We start from the raw sequence: 16,224 nt of genomic DNA, 5'->3' as shown, positions 1-16,224 counted from the left end.
TTAAGCACGAGAGTCGTATGACGCGATGCAAAATTTTTCGGTATACGGTGCTCATCTCATCTCGACCCAGACAGCTTATTAGCTGACCAATCTGAGGGTGCCAGCACCAAGATCGTAGCCAGTCGGGACACTCACACGATGGTCAAGAAGGTGTCGAAGAAGGCCTCGAAAAAGCTAGAGCAGGAGCCGCAAGAAGCGACAGAGAATGCCGAAAAGGAGCTCACGAGCGTTGCAGCTTCGCAGTCCGATGAATCAGACGAATCGGCCGCTGATTCAGATGACGACGACATCGAAGGCCTTTCGTCGGGCGATGAGGACGAAAACGGGTCGACACACAAGATCAAAAAGCTAGATCTCAAAAAGAAAAACCAAAAGAGCTCCAGCAACAAGGACAGCAGCTCGACCGAGTATTCTGCGATCATCTACGTGAGCAGACTGCCCCACGGTTTCCATGAAAAAGAACTCAGTAAGTACTTTTCGCAGTTTGGCGACTTGAAGGAGGTGAGGCTGGCACGCAACAAAAAGAGCGGGAACTCTAGACATTACGGTTTCGTCGAATTCGCCAACAAGGACGACGCCAGGGTTGCCCAAGAGACAATGAATAACTATCTGATCATGGGACATCTGCTGCAGGTACGTCTTCTACCAAAAGGCTCCAAGATTGAAAAACTGTACAAGTACAGGAAGAGAGCCTTCCAGCACACAGCTGTCAAGAAATCCGCAGACCAGCTGAAAGAGAAAGCCAAAGCCAAACACGACGAGAGGATGCGCCAACTCGACAAGGCTGGCATCCAATTCACGTGGTGAAATTCCTCGTCGCTCTAAGTAATCGATAAAATTTGTATATTAAAGCCTTGCGTCGCCTCGTGATCGTCGCGCAGTTATCGCTTCTTTCGCTTGTTGGACCAAGCCGTTGGATAAACGACTCGTATAATAGGTAGGATTCGTCTCGCTGTCGTTTGTCGGTCTTTACAGGACATCGAACGTATATTTACATATATATCTACAACAGATCAAGCTCAAAGAGTTTGAGATACAAGCTTAAAGTTTGCTTAACCGAACACTATCGCTCAGAAAGCCCAACTGCAATGTCCAACGTCTACACCTACCAACAAATCGCCGAACACAACTCTGCCGAAGATATCTGGATTGTCGTCGATGGCAAGGTCTACGATGTCACCAAATTTTTGGACGAGCATCCAGGTGGTGACGAGATCATTCTCGATCTAGCCGGACAGGATGCTAGCGATCCGTTCAGAGACATTGGCCATTCCGAAGAGGCTTTGAAAGTTTTGAACGGTTTGTGTGTCGGCAGAGTCGACATCAACAGCAAGCCAGTCGAAGTTGATACTCCAGAGACGTCTGCTCAGGGCAGCCACACTACTGGAGGCGAAGGAAGTGGTAAACTGGTCATTGCATGTGCCATCGTGTTCTTTGTCGTCGCTTACTACTTTGCCAACAACTTGTGAGATATGCGGTTGTCCATCTTTCTATTCTTCCACTGTACTATAGAACCACATCATCAGTAGATAGAACGTATCTATTAGCCATTTAGTTATAATTTAACAGGACGAGAGCCAGTCATGTGAGGTTTACTCTCTACAGGGCCTCTTCATTGTTGTCATTGCTTAGATCAACTCTTGCGTTATCACCGGTGAAACAGAGAGTCAGTTGGACGAACGGAGCAGTATGAGTTTCATTAACCTGTTTAAATCGCTATCGAACTTCCAGTTTCCGTATACTCTGGAAGAGAAGCCGGTTTATGAGAGCAACCTGTGGCAAGCTTTCAATGGTTTACGAAAGTCAGATTCGTTGCCGATCACTGCTTTTAAAGCCATCAGATCACCGCAGAATGAGTCGTTAATTGCCAATGCCATTCATAAATCGAAGGTTTTGAAGATTCCTGGGCTTTGTGGCGTTTTGGAGATCTTTGACTCTGATCCACAATCGACGTTCATCATCACTGAACGTGTCATACCGTTTCCTTGGGACGAGATTGCATCTCTGCGAAGAAATGCAGAGTCGTTGGAACTGGGAATCTATCAGATCATGACCACTTTGCAGTTCTTGGACTCCTTTGTGCTTGGGACAATAGGCAAAGGATCCATCTTCATCGACTCTAAAGGGCAGTGGTTACTGTTTGGGCTTGAACTGTGTGCCAGAGTTACCGAAATAGATGATCCAGATCAGTTCTTGGATAGAGTCTCTGCTTATTCAAGTCTTGTTGGAAACTCTAGTCCGTCGGAGAGAAATTACAGAAAAATTGACGCCATACAGTTGAGCAGTCTAATCAGCCAGATCTTTGGTGGGAGAACCATGGTGCCCAAGGATTGGCAGACGTCATTGCAGGCTTTGGCCGCGGGGAAATCAACTATTAGAAGCTTCATGAACAAATTACAGTCCACGGAGACGTGGAAATTGAACCCTTTGATCGAAGTTTATCAGCATCTGAAAGAGCTTCATATCAAGGAGCCACAGGAAAAATTGGTCGCAATGACACATCTGCAAAACTCCTTCTTTGAAAACAGAGATTTATACCACAACTCATCGCCAAACTTCTTGGAAGGTTTGATCATTCCGGAGATTACCGATATTATCAAGTGGCTCATCACAAACCAGGGAAACGTGGCCTCCGCAGTAGCGAGAATCATCCCGCTTCTAGCCACTTTCCTCGATGTTAGCGTTGTGAAAGGATACTTTCCTGATAACTCGAAGCAACTAATTTATGACAGTTTCGGATTAACCGATAGACAAATAAGGTTCCTATTGCTGATCTACTTGCCTAAGATCAGCAAGCATTTGAATAAAAATGAGATTTCTGCCAAAATTTATCCACACTTTATTCAAGGTATGGCCGATTCCGACAAAACATTGCGTTTACAAACGCTGAAAAGTATTCCCACTATTGTACCGTTTATCACCGAACGGCAGCTAAACAATGAACTTTTGAGATATTTGGCAAAAACTCAAGTCGATGTTGACGTTGAGATCCGAACTTGGACCGTAATAATTATAACGCAAATTTCAACGCTGCTTTCTAAGTCCTCAGGAAACAGGTCTAATATTTTAGCCACTGCTTATACGAAATCCTTGAAAGATCCTGTAACGAAGCCTAGGTTGGCCGCACTGCATGGACTAGCTAAATCTATCGATCTTTTCGACGTCAGCACCATTGCCAATAAGATCTTAACTGTCATCGCTCCAGGATTACTAGATAAAGACCCGCTTGTGCGACGTAAAGCCAAAAATCTGTTCCAAATATATCTGGATAAATTGGAAAATGAAGCAAAGGCTCTTCAAGAAATCAGCACTAACGAGTTCGATGCAGAGGACATCGATTTTGACCAGTATGGCGAAGTAGATGAAAATGCGGATGACTCTGAGCTCGTGAAACAGTTCATGGACACGTTAATGCTCACTGCGATGCCAGAACTAACTCTTGAGCAGACAAAGACTGCTCAAGAAGATGAGTGGAGAATCAATGGAGAAAGAACACAAGACGCTGGGTGGGATGGCTTACATAGTGACAATGGAAGGGACTTTACCAATGCAAAGCCAGCGAATGGTGCGAATGCAACACCTGTTGCGGTCGAAACATTTTGGAACGACGAGTTGAATCAAGACTTGGATGAGGATGCGTGGGACGATCAAAATTTCTGGGATGAAGATGCAGCAATCCAAGAGAACGAGGCGTCTATTCCAACTATGACGAACGTACCCAAAACGGCCACAAACACTACTAAAAGATCGGCCAACAGTATGATATCTTCAAAGTCTAGGGCCCATCGCTTGAAAAGCACCGTGAACTCAACGAGACCGCAGAAAGGAAAACCTGCAGAGCGAAAAGCCATCGATGACGAGGAGGACGACGATGCGTGGATCGGTGAATGGTAAAAATCAGCTTTGTTACTCTAATATGATACACTTATATAATGGGACGAGACAGACGAATTATAATTTGCAAAAGCTAAAGTACAGTTGAGCGACTGGAAAGAGTATTGATTGCTTAGTAGCTGTTGCCACCCCAACCACTATCTCTTGGTCTGTTGTATCCACCGCGACCTCCACCGTAGCCGCCGCGGCCACCACCGTAACCACCACGACCGCGACCTCCATAACCGCCACGGCCACGGCCGCGACCACCGTAACCGCCGCCGTATCTTGGATGACCACCATAAGACCTTTTGTCGTATTTCAACAGCTCTGGAGGAATATTCTGTTTTGCTTCTCTCATAATCGAGATCAAAGAAGCACCAAGACCCTTGTTAGCTTCAGTGAAGAAGGAAACAGCAGTACCTTTGGCACCTGCTCTACCGGTTCTACCAATTCTGTGAACGTAGTCTTCGATATTACCTGGCATATCGTAGTTGATAACGTAATTGATACCCTTGACGTCTGTAATGGCGGTTAGTACAAATCCTACGATCATCACTACTGGGAGTTATCACAAGATGATTAATTTACGCAAGCAAGGTTGGCTTAAATATGAATATTTTGACATCAAAACAGTTCATATTTTGTTTCAACTTTAGCACAGTTCATTCTCTTTACATTTGTTTCCCACACGATGAGTCAATTCCTGAGAGATTAGAGCTGTCAGTCCAGCTGACACATTTACTCTATCATTTCAGGAATTTTCAAACCATCGGATCGAAATGGGCACAAACAACAAGATCACCATTATGACGAGAAGCATATGAGAACAAGAATCGACTAGATCAACCATGGAACTTCAAACCCAGAAATTTATCTGTCACATAACTCCTCCGTAGACCAACAGCATGCTTGTCATTTGTGCAGAGAGAAAAAGCAAATTCCGATACTGTGCAATAGCATATGATCAATATGCCTGTAAAACACCAACACTCTGTTGCTAGTTCAAAAGTGATACAATTAGTAGTAGTTGAAAAAAAATGAAGACGAAAAAAAAACATACCAATCCCTCTAGCGGCGACATCGGTAGCCACCATGATTGGCGATCTACCAGTTCTAAACTCGTTCAAGACCCAATCACGCTCTCTTTGGTCCTTGTCACCGTGAATAGCCAATGCAGGCCAACCATCATCTCTTAGATATTTGGTAATCTCATCGCAAGTTCTCTTCGTGGAGGCAAAGACCAGAATCTTGGATTCTTTGTCCTGGGAGGCGATGTCCAAGTGCTTGGCGAGACGATCTCTCTTTTCGAAGTCGGTAACCACTTCGACGACCTGGGTGATGTTGTGAGAAGCAGCCAGCTCCAACGAACCGATCTGAACCTGAATTGGATCGTTCAGGTAGTCGCTGGCCAGCTGCTTCACTTCCTTAGGCCAAGTGGCGGACCACATCAGAGTTTGTCTATCTGGCCTGATCTGATCCACAATTTTCCTAATCTGCGGCTCGAAACCCATATCCAGCATTCTGTCAGCCTCGTCGAGCACCAGATAGGTGACTCGCTTCAAGTTGGTCTTACCGATCTCCAACATGTCGATCAGTCTGCCCGGCGTGGCGATCACGATCTCTGCACCACGGGTCAGATCTCTGATCTGTTGCCCACGAGGAACACCACCGTAGACACAGGTGTTTCTGATTCTAGAAGACCTGCCGAACTTGGAACACTCCTTCTGGATCTGGACTGCCAACTCTCTAGTTGGCGCTAGCACCAACACGATTGGGCCGTCACCTGGCGCAAGAAGCGGCTGCGCGTTGATATGAACAATAGCAGGCAAACAGTACGACAGGGTCTTACCAGAACCAGTAGCCGCGACACCGATCATATCCCTACCGGACAACGCCATAGGCCAACCCTGACACTGGATTCCCGTAGGCTTGTCAAACCCTTCCGCCTTGACTTCTTTCAACACATACTCGGGAAATCCCGCTTCGTCGAAAGTAGTGATAGGCTTGGGGATATCGTGACCGGAGATCGTCATCTCGTTCTCCCTTCTGAACTGTGCCACTTCCTCGTCCGACCTGTTGCCCACATTCTCGTGTTCCACATAGAAGTTCTTCTCAAAAGTGGGCAGATTAGGCAACTCCTCCTCCCAATTCGGTCTCACCAGCTCCTGAGGACCCTGCTGGAAAGGTCTGCTGTTCTGGTAACCATCGTAACCGTTCCGGTCCCTATTGTAAGAGTTCCTGTCCGACCCTCTACCGCCACGGAAATCACCACCGCGGGAGTTATAGTTCGATCTATTGAATTGCGAATCTCTAGACATCTTGCTAACCTGCTGCCAACGATCTACCACACAATTGCAGCCTCTTCTTCCATTACAAACCTCGTATTTATATGCTATCTAGAGGCCATCTCAGAGGGCATCGCCTGCCAAAAAATTTTTCAACTGCCAAAAAAGAAAAGCCCACTGTTAACAAATCTAAAATCTACAATTCTCGAATCCGCTGCGTGAACTTGTCCTCGACCACATCGCAGAGGTCCATCAGGTCTGCGAGGCCCTTCTGGAGCGCTTCCACTGCGGTGCACCCGCCGTAGGTCTGTATTCTTAGGTTCAGCAGGTTTTCCGAAGGATGCGGGATCGAGTAGCCGCAAAATTCGACTTCGGGGTTCTTCATAATCATGTAGCGTAGAGCGTTGCCAAGCGTGTGGTCCTCTTCTGTGATCTGGAACGACGCGCAAGTACCGTCTTCCGACGTTGCCTGGGGCAGCAATTTTATCTTTTCTCTGTCGAGGTCGTCCTCTTGGTCCTCGACCTCTTCGGCAGCCGCGTCCGCGGCTGCCTCGTCGTTCTTGCGCGGTTGTGTCTCTTCTTCAGCCATACTGCACCGCTAACTGGACCGCTGCCACACCCACTGCTGCCTCTGCGGAGCTGTTCTGCTAGATGAGCCTGGTTAGTTGGCCAATTTTTAGATTCGCAGCGTAAGAAGAGGTTACCCGGCGTGCTCTTTTGCCAAGCCGTTGAAGAACCATCAAGAGGTCTGAAGACAGTGGTCTTGGCAGGCTGGAGGCCGGCAAGGCTTGTAGTGTTGGATTCGCCGGACGCCAGACAGCAGCTTGTGAGCTTCTCGCTGCTGAACAACGCCGGCATGACAGAACAGATGCTTGCTGCGTTGAATGGAACGTCGAGAATGCGAGAAACGGGGTGTCTATGTCGTCTGCAGCCACTGGAACACAAGATCCCGATGGCATCAACAAGGGAATACTGCTACGAGCGCTACAACGCGCGAGATATAGCGAACGGGTTCAGCGAAATCCTGGCGAAGCGAGCGTAGTTTCGGCGGGAAAACTGAACGTCGTTTCGTCGACACGCCATTGATTGCCGTCTTGCGCAGATTGGCCGCTTAACCATGGTAAGTACAACGAATTAATGTAAATATCACACAAGACTTGGATGCTATATCTCCGTAGAACTTTGTTGAATTTCGTAGTTGTTTCGCCTGCGACTAGGATGACCGAGACTACGCAATGCCAAGTACTCAGAAGCTCCAAGAGATCAAGATATACAGATGACAAGTGTCGTTGCCCATCAGGGTTCTTTCGTTTATCCAAGTTACACTTGTTGCGGCGTTGATCGATCGCTCAGTATATATAGGAGTGGGGTTACCCTGCACAGGGTGCAAGCACCGGGGAACCAGAGAAATCACCACTAGCTAGCAGTTGATTGATTTGATGGTAACTGGAGACAGGGGAAAGGGACAAACGATAGGGTTCTTTCCTTTTCAAGAGAGCTCTTTCCTTGTTGTGGACCGGGCAGCAGCAGTGTTGATTGTGTCTTAACGAGAAGGAAGAAGGAAAGATAGGAAAGAAAGAGGATCGTTTGTTTATGGTATTGCAGAGCGTGTAGTCGTGTGATGAACGGAGACACTGAGAAGGATAAAAATCTGGTTGTTGGTAGTAGTGGGAGTGAGGATCCACACTCGATGGTCGGCGGAGCGAATGGAGGCGGACAGCGAGCAGGCGGAGAGGCTGGAAAGCAGGCGAGACAGGATTCGATTTCTATGTTTACGAATTTTGGGCAGCCGAGGTTTTCGACGGATGCTTCCATCTCGTCTTTTCTGAATATTTCGGAGCGTCCTTCGATAAGCGGGCCGAACGATTTGTCGCAGATTGGGAGAGGGTTTTCCATCGTTAACAACTTGTGGTCGAACCAGCCGGCGGTTCCTCCGTCGGCCCAGCAGCAGCAACCACAGCAGCAGTTTAATACCATCCGTAGACAGAGCGAGACGCTGGAGCCGTTCATGCCACCTCGGTTCAGGAATCCAACTTTCTCGTCCAAGAGCGGGGCTCCTCAGCAGCAACAGTCACAGCAGAACTCTCAACAACAACAGCAGCAGCAATATAGGCAGCAACAGCCTTCGTCGAATCGCAACTCCATCTACTTTGGTCCGAACGAGCCTCCTGACCTGGAGTTTTTCCACCCTGCTAATCTATCCTCGGCGCAGCAGGGCAAGAGAGAGTCTTCTGTGAACCCAATGAAACCACCTATGTTGGTGCCGCTGTCTGGCGGCACGTCAACACCCCCCTTGAAGTATAATAATCCACCTGCCAGTGCATCTCAGTCAGCGGCAGGTACGCAGCAACCGCAGGATTTCGATACTTTGTTTGCAAGTAACAATGCGGGGTCGCTTCTGGGCTCGAGAAACAACTCATTGAAGTTTAATCCGGAGGATTTCGATTTCCAGTTCAAGAGGCGCGATTCGTCGGTCAGGGCCACCTTGGATAATCAAAGGTATAATGTTGGAAACCAGAGTCCGGGAACGATGTCAAACAACGAAGTAGTAGTGGAAGGTACTTCGCCCAATGAACCTGAGGTCAAGAGACAAAAAAGGTCCAGCAAAGAACACTTAAGCGATTTAATAACTAATCCAACACATGACGCGCTTTCCAAGTTACCAAACTCCATACTCGATCCTACTGATGCCACGACGTTGGAAGACTCCAAGCCACTATTGGGTGTCACTAAAGTGGATCAGCTGATGCTAATGATTCAGGCAAGAAAGAAAGGAGTCACCGAGAAAGTGCCCACAACAGCAGACGGGAGGTTGCTGATCGACGAAAACTCAAATATTTTACCGCCGTCGAACCAGTTGGTAGGCGGCGTCGAAAAACCAAAAGGTTCTCATGGTGTTAAACAACACGAATGTCCCTACTGTCATCGTTTTTTCACACAGTCTACACATTTAGAGGTCCATGTTCGGTCGCATATTGGTTATAAACCCTTCCAATGCGAATATTGTGGAAAGAGGTTCACCCAGGGTGGTAATTTACGCACGCATCAAAGGCTACACACAGGTGAAAAACCCTACGAATGCGAACTCTGCGGCAAGAGGTTCTCGAGAAAGGGTAATTTGGCGGCGCATATCGTCACGCATCAAAAGTTGAAGCCGTTTATTTGTAAGTTAGATGGTTGCAATAAGACCTTCACTCAATTGGGTAACATGAAGGCCCACCAGAATCGTTTCCACTTGAACACTCTGAACGAGTTAACTCAGAAACTGGCTGAAATGGATCCCAACGAAAACATGGCTCCAAAGGAGAGGGAACTACTCGATTATTTTGCCTCATTGTACAAGAATTCCAACAAAGGTATCAAGGGCAGAGGCAAAGGAAGTACCAGAGTCACTCAAACCGATTTACGGCAACAACAGCAAGTACCGCCCCATACCATGGCCATTCCAAGCAAAAGCCAATTCGAAAACCCTTTAGCGGCCAGGGAGATAGGCTCGATGAAAACTCAGCAACTACCTCAACAGCAAGCATCGCAGCAGCAGAACTCACCACAACTGGAACTGAAGAATGACGCGGTAATAAATTACGGGTACCCTACCATACCCCAAGCTAATCAAACAAACTCCGATCCTAAAACGGCAGCATTACCTCTCACAAACCCATCATCTGCATCTTCCGTGACAAACACAGGATTTACTTTCTCGCTGGATCAACCGGATAAGCTGGACGACTCCGCTGATGATTCTCGAAATACTTCGAAGGGACAGGTTCAATTCAAGAACGTTAATTATAAGGGATAGGGCGATGTTTTGGTGATATTTCTTACGTATATATAACGACTACATTTTTCTTCAAGCATGTAATAATACATCATGGATCTGATCTGGGGCAATTTCATAGCCATATAAAATCAGGGCTAAATAGCCACAAATGGCGTCCAAGATCGAGGTCTATAGAGTTGAATTTACTGGACGACGACTGAGCTGTCTTGCTTGGCCGCTTTTTGTACTAGAAGTTGCCTATGAGTACTTTATTGAATATACTCATCTCGTAAGAGACCAGTCGCGTAACGAAGGAAGGAACGATCGAAAGGTAAACAAGACGCGAAAAGAGGTGAAGGCATCAGTAGCGATATTTAAGCAACTATAATTCAAGCTTCGGAGAGATTAAGCTGTAAGAGTTCGATTGGTGGTCAAATAGCCGATGCGTGCATCCTATGTCCTCGGAGCACAACTTTCCAAAATCTTTTATGGATCAAAGGGATCTTTCAAGAGGCAACTGAACAATTTGCCCACTACTGCATTCCAGTATTATTACTGGTCCAAACTGAAGGAACTGTGCAAGTATTCCGAAGGTTTTGTGGATAGCGATCTTCTTAGCTGCGGGCAGCAAAGCAATACCTTCAGAAGATACATTAGGAAAGAATGGGATCTCTTGTCTGCAAGTAAGAAAAGGCTCTACTATGCTTTCTTCTTTCACTTCACGAAGATTGACTACAAGGCCCTGAAGAAATACGAACTTGCTAGAATTTTGGAGATTCCGACTCCAGCAATAAGCGAATACATGTTGTTTAGGAATAAGTTTAAACACAAGTATGATACCATCTGCTTCCAGGAGAGAAAAGAGAGATTGAAGAAGAGGAGTATCATGGCAGGGCATGCAATCTCCATTTCAATTCGAAATAGTCATGAAAAGGAAAGCCGTCTGAATCTGACCAAAAGATTCCAGAAGATGTGCAGGGAGTGTCGCCTTGTTTGGAACAAGAAGATAAGTAACGAGCAGAAAGATGAAATCAGAACAAAATGGGAACTCGAGAAGCAGCAGTTTGACCTGCAACTAGCGAGAGAGTTAGAAGCGCTCTCGTTCAATTTGAACAGACTGTTGAAGATGAATGTTGATGCTCGAGCCAAAACACTTCAAATTAACCGACATAAGACTTCAACAATGGCTACAAATGTGATAATACCCTACGGATTCCACAAGAAAAAATGAGCGACAGTTTAGGAAATCCGTCTATTCTGCATTCTTCTATATATTCATGATATCGACCGCTATTTGTTCACTTGAACGTGGAAGCTGATCCCTTTTGGGAATGTGGACTTTGGACGATCGGCAGGCCTGTCGATGTACGAAGCCAAGCATACAACTTGCTCCTGTTTATAGCCTAACGATGACAGAACACCTTTTATAACACCCACTGGTATCTCCAAAAAAGGCTTCACCATTTCCAACTCCTTTTCCGTAGACTGATCGTCCAAGGCAAATGGCTGAATCGGTCTGTATTCGTAATCGAAGAGATAGAAAGTACCTCTATGATTCGTTTTCAAATTATCTATCTGTTTGCCAAACATTTGCTTCCACACATCGCGGCAAATGAATTTCATTATGGCTAGTAGATCCATGTCTTTGAATGTCAAATTAGGGTTATTACTGAATACAAGCAGTTCGGAAAGCTTATTACCTGTTTGAAATCCCATGCTCCGCAACCTTTCCAAGATCCTCTTCTTTCTTTCTTCCTCAGCTTCGTATAGCTGAAGACATAGCTTGTGTGAAGGCAGGTCCAATTTAGGGCTTATGTGTAGGTCTCTGACCATCTCACTTACTGTATCTTTATCACCAGAACTGTCGATCGTCTCGGAATTGTTAACATGCTCTGTCTGTGCCAGCCGGTTTTCCACAGACACTGCAAGCGGTACCATCTCATTTAGGAGCATTTGATATGCTAACTGGTTGACCTTTGGTAGAGAATCCTGAAAGATTTGTAGTTGATGCTGCAAACGCTCCTGTTCAGACATCCCATCTTGTTCAGAACTGGGCTGTGTCCGTGAACCTGCAACCATTATCAAGTTTGGATGCGGCAAATGAAGGCGAAGAATGTCTTTTATATTATCTTACCTCCTTTACCTCTCGCGGTTAACAGCTGTTCATTAATCGTAAGTCGGTCTTAAGCATCTATTCAAACAAGCTCCTATAACATAGCAGACAGCGAAAGAGCAGTCAAATAGGCAATTGGCAAAGATACCATGAGCACCAAGCTGTCAATTGGCAATGAAATCAAGGATTCATACAAGGAAACTCATAAATGGGTTCAGAACAACGTGAAATGGTTGAAAGATATAGAACAGTTCTATCGTGAAAGGGCTAAGTTAGAAAGAGAGTACAGTGAGAAACTTGGCGGATTAGCTAAGGAGTTTTTGAACCGAAAGAGTAAAATATCCGTCTCATTAACTGTTGGCGATACTCCTTCCACCACTCCAGGATCTCTCGAAGCAGCGAGTGTTGTTGCTTGGAATGAGGTGCTATCGCAAACCGAAATGATTTGTAAGGACCGCGGTCAATTGGCAGACGACTTTGAGCGTCAAACCGCAGAGCAACTGGCCGGATTATATGCGAAGCTCGACATGACCCTCACCAAAATCTCTGGATTCAATGAAGAGATTGTGAACAAACGCGGTAATATTGAACAAGAGCTTGAGAGAGCCAAGAAGAAATATGATGAAGTTTGTGCAAGTATGGAAATGGCTAGGAACAAAAACACAAAATCCTCAAATGAACGTACCCAGCGCAAGATGGATCAGAAGGAATCAGAAATGAATGTTGCCAAAAATGATTATCTCATCAAAATCAACCAGTCGAACAGGGTTAAGGATAAATATTACTTTCAAGATATTCCCGAGGTGTTAGATTTGTTACAAGACTTGAATGAATCTCGTATAGCTTTCCTCAATGATATTTGGAGATCGGCTAAGGACTTCGAAGTAGCAGCCGGTCAGAGAGTTTATGAACGTCTGAAGACCGCAGATACGGTGGTTTCACAAAATCTTCCTTCTCTGAGTACCGCAATCTTCATCAAACACAACTTGAAGCAATGGAAGGAGCCCAATGATTTTCGTTTCGAACCCTCGCCAGTATGGCATGACGATGAGAAATTCGTTGTTCCGACAGAGACTGAGCTAACCGACCTGAAGATTAAATTAGCAAAGGCCGAGAAAGCGTATGGTGAATTGCAAGACTTAACCCAGTCTGAAATGTCCAAACTGTCTACTCTGAACCAGAGAAAGAAGGAAATAAAGGCCAATGAAGATAAAATTGATTCGCAAGCATTTTACGAAACTCTCAAAAATTATCTCTCAGTAGTAACTCCATTCACATCCCACGAGACATTGAAATTACAGGCAGAGGTACAGATAGAGAGCATACAGAACAATGTTCCCGAAAAATTTGATCTCTCCACAAATGATATCGATCTGTCAAAGCTCAAGAAGAAATCGGGTCTGTTCAACAAATTGAAGCATAACTTACTCCCAGAACCGGTATCCAAACCTAACCACAGGTTCGGATTGTTTGGTAATAATTCTGAAAAGAGAAACTCAGCCGTTCAAAGCTTTGACACTGACGCGGCTTCCGTTTCGTCGAGTGCCTCCCTATCGACAAGTCACACTAATCATACGACACTCAACAAGAACAAGGTTCTCTACACATACTCCAAGCAGGACTCGGACGAAATTTCGATAAGTGTTGGAGACTCAATATCATTAGAGGCACCCGACACTGGGTCTGGATGGACCAGAATAAAAAATGAGACGACGGGAGAAATCGGGCTTGTTCCCACAACATATATCGTAATCAAGGAAGCAGGCACCCTTAATAAGAGTAAAGAGGCTCCCAAAGTGCCGCCACCCAGGCGCACCACTCTGCCTACCAGAACCATGGAGGCACAATACGACTACGCGGCACAGGGCGACGACGAGTTATCCATCAACGTCTCTGATGTTATAAAAGTTATCAAAGGCGACGACGGAAGCGGCTGGACCTACGGAGAACTGAACGGCAGGAAAGGACTCTTCCCAACGAGCTACTGTAAATGATTATTCTCACTGTAATTATTTACTGACACTTCGAATTACTGACGTTTTTGATTCAGTCACCCGGCCAAGGGGTGGCCCACTGCAGGAATAGGGTTCGCGTTGCTATTCGAGTAATAGACGCTGAGGCTTGACCAGGATCGATCACTCTCTAGTACAGTTATACCCGCTGTTATGGGTCCTAACTCTGTTTCAACTAGTAACAGGTCGATCAAGAGCTCCACGCAGTCTGGGAATATAGTTGGTCGTGATTCTGGAGTATTTGAGCCTATGAGTAGTGACAACTCACGGAACAACCCGCCAATGGGTCCCAGAGAGGAGCAACAACCATTGTTACAAGAAGGAGATATTCCGCAAATACAAGAAGGAGCTACTCCGCAAAATAAGCCGTCGCATAGGGCTATAGGCGTACAACCGAACCCGAATTCAGATGTCGATGAAGGGAACGTGGAAAGGGCTCAGTCAGAATCATACCTGCAGAGGCGACTCTACAGAGTGCATAGACAGTATCGGCTGTTTGTTCACAACGCGAGATGGGTGCTCAATATATTGCTTGTGATCAATACCATCTTTCTAGTAGGCACTCTGATAAATGATTTCTTTTTCGACATTAATTTCTTTGGCAGCCACAATCGTCTCAATAACTTCAATGATTTCACGCTGCTATTCATCTCAATAATTGCCAATGCTTTCAACTTGTGGTTCAACAAACTGGGGTTATACTCATCGCTCGATTATGTTCTTAATATCGTTTTATGCCTTTTGACTCTCATCAATCTGGAATTCATCTATCTGGTCGCTTACACTCGTCGGAGAATCGGATTCATTGGTACATTCATATACTTGTGGGCAGCTTTTTCGTTTTTCGTCGGTGTGGTCTTGGATTGGTATCTGCTGGACTATAATAAGCAAATCAAAGAGCCCTTTGAGGACGGCGAAAATGAGGAAACAGAACAGGCTCGTGTGGCAACGCGCCAGGGGATCTCAGACATTTCAGGTAGACATACTTTGAGCGAATGGGTAATAATAGGAGTCAGAAATATCGTTAAATCCCTCCTCTTGGTGTTCTTCATCTTGTTCACATTCAATACATTACTTTCGGCTTGGGATATACATCGAGTGACTCGTAGAATGGCCGACGTTAGCGCAGAAGCTGCATCATACGATGCTTTCCATTGGGTTGATGACAATCATTCCTATAAGTTGCATATTAGATGCTATGGTGACGTGTTTGACGATGATCAGGAGGTTGAGGACGAGAAGAAGCAAGCGATCTTGCTTTACGAGCACGGCGGATTCGATACTGGTTATCTTTCTGCAACGTGGATACAGGAGTTATACCATCTGAATAGGATACAGAGGTACTGCACCTATGAGAGACCTGGGTACGGTCTAAGCGACTCCGCACCAGCACCAACTTCGATCGCAATGGTAGCGGACTCTTTGAAGCATGCGCTTCTGAACGAAGCCAATATCAAAGGACCATTTGTGACCGTCGGCTACGATGTCGGTGGACTGTTCACACAAGTGTTTACTGCAAAGAACCTTGATCTTATAGACGGAATGATGCTCGTCGAGTCTTGGCATGAGGATCTGCTATTGAAAAACTACTTGCAGCGGTTGCTACCACCAGAACGTGGCGGAGACGATGATGACGATGATCAACCAGGCAGAGATCCCGAAGATCTAAGTCGGCTGCCACGGGAGATACGAAGGTATAGTGAATGGAAGGTCTGGTGGCATGGTCTGTGGTCGACGATTGGAATCAAGTTACAGACTTCATGGCTGTTGGCCCATCACGGCTCTAATGAACGTATTTATGGTCGTGACATGCAGTACCAAGGAAAATTCTTGCGTGGGAAGTTCTTGGAGACTGTTACAAGCTCTTTATTGAGCTACAAGGACGTGGTTAATTATAAGGAGAAACTGAAGAACGTAAAAACAAGCATTGTGAGCTCTAAGGAAATGGCCAAGAAATCTCCGCAATGGGGTAATTGGCAGCGTGAGCTATCTAAGATTTCGTCGAGAACTCAAGAATGGAAAGTTGTCGATGGTGGCCATGAAGTTTACAAGTATGGCCTTGGCAAGCAACAGGCTCAAGATGTATTATTACGGTTGATTGGTGAAAAAGATAAATATTGAGTAAGTAGCATAGGAGTTGCGTTGCAAATCCTCTATACATCAGAAATCGAATGAGTA

The 16,224-nt window shown here is 45.8% G+C and overlaps 10 protein-coding genes across 10 annotated transcripts; 7 read left to right on the top strand and 3 right to left on the bottom strand.

Moving 5' to 3' along the window:
• Positions 1 to 138: 138 nt before the first annotated feature.
• NOP15 (rRNA-binding ribosome biosynthesis protein NOP15) lies at positions 139 to 807 on the top strand (the record flags this gene model as incomplete). The annotated part of the gene is made up of 1 exon (XM_037283586.1): positions 139 to 807. One exon carries the CDS (start codon positions 139 to 141, stop codon positions 805 to 807), a length of 669 nt encoding a protein of 222 aa, XP_037139482.1.
• Positions 808 to 1,088: 281 nt separating this feature from the next.
• CYB5 (Cyb5p) lies at positions 1,089 to 1,469 on the top strand (the record flags this gene model as incomplete). The annotated part of the gene is made up of 1 exon (XM_037283585.1): positions 1,089 to 1,469. One exon carries the CDS (start codon positions 1,089 to 1,091, stop codon positions 1,467 to 1,469), a length of 381 nt encoding a protein of 126 aa, XP_037139481.1.
• Positions 1,470 to 1,689: 220 nt separating this feature from the next.
• CEX1 (COPI-interacting protein CEX1) lies at positions 1,690 to 3,894 on the top strand (the record flags this gene model as incomplete). Its single annotated transcript, XM_037283584.1, has 1 exon — positions 1,690 to 3,894. The coding sequence occupies one exon, from the start codon at positions 1,690 to 1,692 to the stop codon at positions 3,892 to 3,894; it is 2,205 nt and encodes a 734-aa protein (XP_037139480.1).
• An 824-nt stretch (positions 3,895 to 4,718) lies between these two features.
• DBP2 (DEAD-box ATP-dependent RNA helicase DBP2) lies at positions 4,719 to 6,194 on the bottom strand (the record flags this gene model as incomplete). The annotated part of the gene is made up of 1 exon (XM_037283583.1): positions 4,719 to 6,194. The coding sequence occupies one exon, from the start codon at positions 6,192 to 6,194 to the stop codon at positions 4,719 to 4,721; it is 1,476 nt and encodes a 491-aa protein (XP_037139479.1).
• A 163-nt stretch (positions 6,195 to 6,357) lies between these two features.
• On the bottom strand, positions 6,358 to 6,750 carry RPC19 (DNA-directed RNA polymerase core subunit RPC19; the record flags this gene model as incomplete). Its single annotated transcript, XM_037283582.1, has 1 exon — positions 6,358 to 6,750. The coding sequence occupies one exon, from the start codon at positions 6,748 to 6,750 to the stop codon at positions 6,358 to 6,360; it is 393 nt and encodes a 130-aa protein (XP_037139478.1).
• Positions 6,751 to 7,782: 1,032 nt separating this feature from the next.
• AZF1 (Azf1p) lies at positions 7,783 to 9,960 on the top strand (the record flags this gene model as incomplete). Its single annotated transcript, XM_037283581.1, has 1 exon — positions 7,783 to 9,960. One exon carries the CDS (start codon positions 7,783 to 7,785, stop codon positions 9,958 to 9,960), a length of 2,178 nt encoding a protein of 725 aa, XP_037139477.1.
• Positions 9,961 to 10,363: 403 nt separating this feature from the next.
• Positions 10,364 to 11,152, top strand: CIM1 (mitochondrial HMG-box protein CIM1; the record flags this gene model as incomplete). Its single annotated transcript, XM_037283580.1, has 1 exon — positions 10,364 to 11,152. One exon carries the CDS (start codon positions 10,364 to 10,366, stop codon positions 11,150 to 11,152), a length of 789 nt encoding a protein of 262 aa, XP_037139476.1.
• Positions 11,153 to 11,211: 59 nt separating this feature from the next.
• TRS33 (Trs33p) lies at positions 11,212 to 12,000 on the bottom strand (the record flags this gene model as incomplete). The annotated part of the gene is made up of 1 exon (XM_037283579.1): positions 11,212 to 12,000. One exon carries the CDS (start codon positions 11,998 to 12,000, stop codon positions 11,212 to 11,214), a length of 789 nt encoding a protein of 262 aa, XP_037139475.1.
• Positions 12,001 to 12,183: 183 nt separating this feature from the next.
• Positions 12,184 to 14,028, top strand: BZZ1 (Bzz1p; the record flags this gene model as incomplete). The annotated part of the gene is made up of 1 exon (XM_037283578.1): positions 12,184 to 14,028. The coding sequence occupies one exon, from the start codon at positions 12,184 to 12,186 to the stop codon at positions 14,026 to 14,028; it is 1,845 nt and encodes a 614-aa protein (XP_037139474.1).
• A 171-nt stretch (positions 14,029 to 14,199) lies between these two features.
• HG536_0D03210 (uncharacterized protein) lies at positions 14,200 to 16,167 on the top strand (the record flags this gene model as incomplete). The annotated part of the gene is made up of 1 exon (XM_037283577.1): positions 14,200 to 16,167. One exon carries the CDS (start codon positions 14,200 to 14,202, stop codon positions 16,165 to 16,167), a length of 1,968 nt encoding a protein of 655 aa, XP_037139473.1.
• Positions 16,168 to 16,224: the final 57 nt, after the last annotated feature.

This window comes from Torulaspora globosa, chromosome 4 (assembly GCF_014133895.1).
Source record: "Torulaspora globosa chromosome 4, complete sequence".
NCBI lineage: Eukaryota > Fungi > Ascomycota > Saccharomycetes > Saccharomycetales > Saccharomycetaceae > Torulaspora > Torulaspora globosa.
This window is presented reverse-complemented; position numbering and strand designations above follow the sequence as displayed.